The sequence below is a fragment of the Penicillium canescens genome, assembly GCF_028828765.1.
Source record: "Penicillium canescens strain IBT 15451 chromosome Unknown utg000010l_segment0_segment0, whole genome shotgun sequence".
Taxonomy (NCBI): Eukaryota; Fungi; Ascomycota; class Eurotiomycetes; order Eurotiales; family Aspergillaceae; genus Penicillium; species Penicillium canescens.
Window position 1 is genome coordinate 487,823 of NW_026703972.1, and position 7,490 is coordinate 495,312.

Here is a 7,490-nt window from a genome sequence, read left to right on the forward strand (position 1 = left end):
AACAATACATTTACTGCCAACCAGAAGCCCGTTTTGTAGAATACAGCTAGAAGTGTGCCCCTTGCCCCTGTACGTTGAGTTTACCTGTCGTTTGGCTGGTGTTACTCAATGAAAATAGCACCAAAGCTTGTAAGCCAAGGGTTTCAAACCTGTCCCTAGGACGGATTATTGTGAGCTCCTAGGAGCATTCAATCAGAGTATCCCTAGCCTACGTGATGAGAAATAGTGTTAGAGAGTTGGATCTGTTGAATTATGCAAGATTTTTGTAGCAACACAGTCTAGCCGAATAAGTGACCTTTCTAATATTTTGCCGGTTTAAAAAGAATACTTCGGACAATTAGTCCTTACAGAAATGTTGGGTCTCAGCATTGTACTGCTTCTCACTGCCGCTGTTCACATTGTTGTCTCTGTTCCCCCACCACTGTTGGACGTCTAGGTGGATGTTTCTTCGTCGGGCGCCGATGATGTGGCAGACTTCATCTCTTCATTGATGTTTTCAAACTCGCTGGTTTGCAGAAGACCCAAAAAATATTATCTTATTCCACACTGAGGCAGGCGTAGGTTAGTGTCGGCGATTCCGATGGGGCGGGCTATCCTGTGTTGCGGCTATGTGGGATCTCGACCTTCGTTCTCCGCAATCGACTGTTTGAGATTACATCTAGGTATCTGAATATTTCCTATTTCTTCTAAGATGGAGAAAGTACCATATTCAGCACAACTTTTGTACTTTCATTTCAATGTTGATAAGTGACTATCTCATGAAAGCCCACTCCATTCCTCCACCGTCTTCCTCCATTCCTAGAACATATTCTTCATGAGATATGTCCCTACCATGGAGCCATAGAGAAGCCGCTATGTGGGGATAGGGGAGATCCCATCGCAGGGTGGACAAGGCTCATTCAATAGTGCTGTGGCATGCAAGTCACTTCGCAGGCCACTTCACCGCTGAATGAAAAAGGTCCAGCACTGCAAAGGATCGCCCCTCTCCCCTCATCGAGGCTTCCCTATGCCCCCATGGCAAGGAAGTACCATGGAAGTGACCGCGATGGATCACTCGAACCAGGAGAGGCCGAGGGCAGCCATAACCCTTTCGCAGTCATCGCCGTTCTTGTTTGAGTCATAGCGGACTGCGCCAATTATGGCTTCCATGGTGGTAGCCATAACATTCCTCCCAGCCACAAGGCCCCACTGGCCCGGATTCTTCACGATGAAGGGGTCAAGGCCTAGGGCAACGCCCTGGTCATTCAGGTTGCTATTAGAGGCCACCTTGGTGATGACATTCTGGATCTCTTCTGTTGATCATGGTCAGCACACGTGCAAAATAGTAATTGACAAGGGATCTCTACCTGGTGACTTGTTTCTGTCTCGGCCCTGGTCAATGAGAATTTGGCGGAGAGTGGCGTCGCCAGCCAAGGCGAGAACCTTATTGCCGCCTGGATTGAATAGACTAGAGCCTTGAAGAGCCTCGCGAATCAGAGCTCGGTTGGTAAAGCGGTACGTTCGCTGGAGAACCAAATCCTCAAAGGCCTTGATTTCCTCGTCCAACGGGAGGGGCATAAATATAACCATGGCGGAGATTCGAAATTGGTCGATATGCTGATGATGATAATATGGTGGTTTATTGTGTCAAAAACAATGGATCAAATGGAAAATGACTGAAAGATGAGGAGAGGGGAGAGGATATTATAAGGAATGAAAAGAAGCAGACTGAGAGACAAGTCAGGTTTGCGCAGCCCGATAAGATGACTGGGAATGGTATTGGGCTTGAACTGTGCGCAGCCTCACTTTCCTGCTGGCCCAAACCAAACCCAAGTCATAAGGTATACAATGAGATGGCGAGTCGCAGGCCGAAAGTGGCCTTACCGTCATCTAGCGTTGTGGTGTAATCTTGGGTTTTTCAGTAAAAGAAGAGCCGAGACTGGCGCCTGTCTTGGCTGAGCACCCTGAGTGCTCAGGCTGACAGTCACGTGATCGGATGACAGATAGGTTGTTTGGCTCTCGGTGGCCCATCAGTAAGTTGCGGCCCCGCAACTGATTGGTGTTGGTATGTCCGTAACATGGGGGCCATTACAGGATGGATCGAAATCAGTCTGTGATAATCCATTGCTACATCCGAGACCTTACCGATTCACCCATCGTCGACACCATTTGTTGAGAAAACAGGGCCGCAATTTTACTAGTGCGCCCGAGGATAATCATCATCCCCATAGTTAACTTATGCCAGATTTCAACCATGATCGTAAGGCTCTCAATGACCTTACTAAGCTCCAAAACCCCTTTTTATTCTGCACCCTCTATAGTATTTAGACTACACTCTCAAGTACTCAATTGGCTATGCTCGTACTAGGCCGTACTGTAACGTCCACGTTCCGACACCATTCAATGTCATGTTTCTTCCGGTATTCCCACCAGGAGCGCCCCACACAGTGCATTCATGGATATATGTTATTCCGGGACCGGAACCAAAGGGTCGGGCATTAAACTTATCCCACTTCCTTCCCTTATTACCCCGCCGTTGGGGGTTATTTTATACGCTCCCTTCCATGAATCTATCGTTGATGTGCTCGTTTCTTTGCAGCTACTCTATTTGATTGAAGGTAATTTCCCGTCGGGCTCTCCTTCCTGGGTTCTTCACGTATAGACTGCTGAGGAGTCATTCTACCATATAGTGCACGTCTATTTGTCCAGCTAGACCTACCTCGATCATGCCACCGACCAACATCGCTGACGACGCCTTTTTGGAGTTGAAGAACCTGGCGACATGGGTCTACAAAACAGCCGAAATGGGGGAGGAGAAGGGGGAAAAGAACCTTTCCAGATGTATGGATAAAGAAGCTCGTGAAGCGAAAGTACGACCGTTATTGGAGAAACTGGGTTATGACAAAATACAGGTAAAAGACAAATACGTTCTTGATAGTCTTAATTTGAAGATTCTAAGAGATTCTAGGGCCATCTTGTTGGACTATTGCGAATATATGGGAACAGTTCGATCGAGAAGCCTGATAATTATCGATCGTTGTTGTTTTTCCCACTGTCTATTGGCTCGGGGCCTGAAAGCATAGTGTCAGGAGAGGTGCAGGTTGCAGGCGAAGTTCTTAAGCCTGGCACCTATATCCAACTCACGAGCACTTTGAACTTGGATGCTCAATTGGATTGTCTTATCGTCCTTCTGCCTTAGGTTGCATGTCAGGGTCAAGGAGGCTTATCCCATCTTCTGGAATCTAAATTTGTACAAGTTTGTTTGGCGTTCTTTCCTCGGAAACTAGCTACCAGAGCGACGCATAGTTATATATAAATATAATATAGTTTTCACAAAGCCGAGAACTTCACATTGTTTAGATCCTAGCAGATTTAAGGCAAGTGTTATCTTCCTTTTCCCGGGGTCAACGAAGTGCGATTTCGGTTCTATGTGTTGCGCGAGAAAACGTAGCCATGCGGAGTGCAGCCTGAGATTCTCCTCTGCAATTAGTCTTGATATTATCAAGCTGAGACGTTGCGCGAATAAAGAGTCTCGCATCTCGCAGAACCGATTTGTGCTGAATCTATATCGATTTGTGCCTCAGGGTTGGCGAGTTGGGGATTTGGAAATAGACTGAAAAATTCATCGCTCGTCGTAGGGTTGAAGTGCGTCCTCTCTTGGTCAATCTGTGCAAACATTCTCGCAGAATCCTGAAAGGCGGTTCCAACATTCTGAGAGCCACTTGGACGTCCTTCATTGGCACCCGACACCCCTGAGTCCCATGCCGTTAAGTTGCTAGTGTAAATTTCAGACGCTTGTGTCCGATTGGTAGTGGGCCCATCCGGGGTTTCGAGCTCGCTTGATACCTGCTGAACACAGTCGGTACCAAGCTCTCCTCTGACGGGGGTACATTGACTTGTTCCCGCTGATTCTGAATTCTGTGCAGGGTTTGTGAAATGCAAGCTTGGGTGATCCACGTTCTGGAGTCTGAGGATTCGAGTGCCTTGTAAACGACGCCAATCTAGTTGAAACATTGTCAACAAATGCAGCGGTTACCGTACTGTTAGTCAACGCTACCTTTCAAGCCAACAAATGGGCTTCCTTGTTCGGGTTGTCCAAATGAAATTGACGACTCGACCTTATTCCACAGATAGCAAAAGATTTCATTCGCCAAATTGTCCGTGTCTTCACTTTTTTCAAGGTTGCAGACACCACGACGTGTTAACGAATTAATAAAGCTTGTCCTGTCTTCGCCTTTAACGGGAACTTCTTTCAGCAAGCTGTGGAGTGATTAGCTTAGAATCCAAATTGTTTGATCCACTCACTATCTATCTGTGACATCATCAGGTAACCGAAACAAGCTTCCTAGATACTTGTAATCTTGTGTCGCATTGTAGTCTCCTAAATCTCTGCTCAATGCTTCGTATCTTCCTCCCACGTAAGCCCAGTCTTTGATCTTGCACGTAATCCTGCCTGAGTCACCGTCATCCAACCCCGCCGCGAGAACTCTTTGAGTGATCCATTCCACGGCATTAGGCCGAAGATACGTTACGCAGAACCTGTCTTTCAAATGATGGAACAGGACCTTCAGAAAACGCAAACGTATGGCATCCCCGGAGTTGCGAATTTCGGCTTTTGAAAGCTCTTCGTAGAACCCTGCAACCGGACACGTCACGATGCTGGGAGGCTCTGTAGTGCCATTTGCATAAAGAAATGAGCGGATATCTGTACTCCACCGCGCCATGTTTGCCTTCAAGTGTTTGGATAAATCGATTTTCTCGTCTTTGAGCTTTCTTGGGGCTTTCCTACAGCGTTTGCGATAGGAGGGATCGACTTTTTGCTTTGAAACATCAGGCAGATGCTTCCAAAGTTTTGCGAGACAGTCGACGACCTGCTTTTGATTAGACATGAAATGCCTTTCTGATAGTACTGACTGACCTGCTGGTCTGAGAGAACATGTTGAACTTCAGTTTGTCCCTTCTGCTCGGCGACTGAACATGCAGTCGCCAATTTCACCACCAGTATCTTACTTTCTATGATGCCCATAACGCGGAACCTGACAGTGGTGCGGAGAAACTCAAGCTGGAGCTTTCGTCTTTGAAAGTAGCAATGATAGGAGAAGCTAAGACAAAAAGGGAGTAACACGTGATGGTTCACGACTAGGTATGGCGCCCCTGCATTCTAAGCGCCGGTGATTGCGCCCAGCCTGCAGATCTATCGCGGATGACCAATGGAAATTCTCAATATGCGGGTTCTAGATAAACCCGTGGCCAGACTAGGGAAGCCACCGAGAGGGGAGAAGGCCTGGACGAATGAAAGATACGTTTTCGGCACTGGTACTGTAATACGATTGTTCCCAACTTCACTAAGAGAACAGATCTCAGGTCCCGTCTTTCTCTCCAAGCAACAAGTTCTGGCTGGCACGGCTCCCCGCTCCATCCGCTACCAAAGGAGTCTTCCTTTCTTCCAATTGCAGCTTCGTAATTTTGCACGCAATTGCGCTGGCGCTCATTTTAAGCCAAATCAGTTACTCGCGCTGAAATTAATCGTTCAACTCCACGGCACGCTCATAATTAAGTCAGCCTGTCTCTTGCGGCTCGTGAAAAGTTTATTTTGCACATGAGGTGCAGAACGATTCGAGTGCTCCAAAATTGTCTGGGGAAGATCACCAATAGACGGTCTACTCAGAAGGACTTAATAAAGCGAAGCCCCTGAATGTATGAAGCTAGAGTTGAATCCACATAGCAACTTGATGATTAGTTGTTTTGTACGAAACTTTACGGATTCGCTCGTGGTTGATGCTAGTCAATAAGAGAAAAATATCTCTCTCTCCTGGCCTCTGGACATATATTGTACCGCGAAGAGGGGAAAGGGAAAGCCTTCTCTATTTAGGAGCTGTGTATTCCCTGGTAATTCCAGTCCAAATTCCTGAATGACTACAAAACGGGCATTCGGAACACATTTGGGCTGGGTCTGAGAGCTGTTGCATTGATGGGACTCTACTTCTGGGCACTAGATTCAATGTTTTGCCTGACACGATACCTTCGCCAAACCAGCGCACAAATCCGATCCTTGTCCGAAAGCCAAGCCATATTCCCAGGAGTAACAGATTCACAGAGCGAAGACGTGTGTTCGCAAGGTTGAGGGATCCATCATCAGAAACATGACGTGAGTCTCCGAGACGGAGGTAGAAGCCCTCAGAGGCTACCTCGGGTTTTCCCGGGGCCATGTGACTCCTGGGACCGTCTCCCAGGTATTCTACATACTACTATTTTATGGGACCATCTCCGATAGTGAAAGGGCCTATATAATCTGCCTCCCTGTTACAGTCGTTGCACGTCCACTGCTCTGCGTTTTAGTCATCCATCCAGTTGAACTTTTACCATTTTCGGGATAACTCATATTTCCTATCTTCTTGGTCGATAGCTGAAATTGACTCCAAGAGCCACGGTTTGAGAGTCCATCTTTCCAAATGCTACAGCGAAATGTCTTGCCCAAGTATTCAAAGATTGACTAGGTACGGACAAGTATCCTCGACCTGCCGACCGAGATTCTTTGGATCATAAGGAACTTCCTGAATGCACCGGAAATGTCGGCTCTTGCTCGGGCCAACCGAACAGTCTATCCTAAGTTACGGCTGGCTCTGATAAAACACAACATCACATCAGAACAGTTCCGCGTTGCATTGGGCCGCCAAAACAAACAACGCCAAATTCGCTAAGACTCTGCTCTCCTATCGTATCGAGCCAAAGTCAACGCTTTGTTTGGTGGTTTCTCTCCCTCGATGACAGCCGTGAAATATGGGTCCGACTCGACCATCCCCCTTTTTCCGAGGAACAAAAATACGCTCATCAATATGGAAATCAGGCCGGCAAAAGTGGCTTGTGGTATAGCGTGGAATACGGGTCGACTACTGTCCTGAAGCTGCTTCAACACCGTGGTATAGCAATCGACCTTTTGCATTGCAACAGACAGATAGCACTCTGGTTTGCCGTGTTTCGAGGCAAATATGAACTCGCAGAATTGCTGCCCTTAAGTGGTGGCAACCCCGATGTGCTAGACCTAGATAGGATATCGCTATGGATTGAGGCATGCGCCAGGAACAGAGAGTCCATCAAGAATTTGTTCTTGGATTACTGGCACACAGTGTCCCCTGGGCGGTTCTTGGTGAGTGAGAGGACCGCCACCAGCAACAGAGAGCAATCGGAAAGGGTGCGGCAAAGTGGCATAGACCACAAAAGGTGCTACAGCTCCTTTCAAACGCAGGGGCAATCTCAGCTACGTACAAAAAGGGTGAGATTCGTCTAGAACGGTGTCTCGGTCGACGATGTTTTATTCGGTGTGGTTGTTATATTTTGGGTCCAAATGATTGTTGGCTGCTGATGCGAACGCAGATCTGATCCTGCTTGGTGGGCTGGCTGTCATCAGAGGTATCTGGCTGCGCGTACTAACTGAAACTGCCGCCCACGACCTTGCTGGTGGAGTCGATGGAAGGACTCCAATTTGTGCTCGCAGCGTATACTCCTTCTTG

General features: G+C 47.6%; 3 protein-coding genes across 3 annotated transcripts; 1 reads left to right on the plus strand and 2 right to left on the minus strand.

The window, feature by feature from the left end:
- Positions 1–1,050: 1,050 nt before the first annotated feature.
- Positions 1,051–1,569, minus strand: N7446_012176 (uncharacterized protein; the record flags this gene model as incomplete). The annotated part of the gene is made up of 2 exons (XM_058520918.1): positions 1,051–1,292; positions 1,347–1,569. The coding sequence occupies 2 exons, from the start codon at positions 1,567–1,569 to the stop codon at positions 1,051–1,053; spliced, it is 465 nt and encodes a 154-aa protein (XP_058366284.1).
- Positions 1,570–2,500: 931 nt separating this feature from the next.
- N7446_012177 (uncharacterized protein) lies at positions 2,501–3,322 on the plus strand. Its single transcript, XM_058520919.1, has 3 exons — positions 2,501–2,597; positions 2,654–2,891; positions 2,948–3,322. Exons 2-3 carry the CDS (start codon positions 2,706–2,708, stop codon positions 3,176–3,178), a joined length of 417 nt encoding a protein of 138 aa, XP_058366285.1. The 5' UTR covers positions 2,501–2,597; positions 2,654–2,705; the 3' UTR covers positions 3,179–3,322.
- A 158-nt stretch (positions 3,323–3,480) lies between these two features.
- Positions 3,481–5,005, minus strand: N7446_012178 (uncharacterized protein; the record flags this gene model as incomplete). The annotated part of the gene is made up of 4 exons (XM_058520920.1): positions 3,481–3,980; positions 4,037–4,239; positions 4,285–4,850; positions 4,898–5,005. The coding sequence occupies 4 exons, from the start codon at positions 5,003–5,005 to the stop codon at positions 3,481–3,483; spliced, it is 1,377 nt and encodes a 458-aa protein (XP_058366286.1).
- Positions 5,006–7,490: the final 2,485 nt, after the last annotated feature.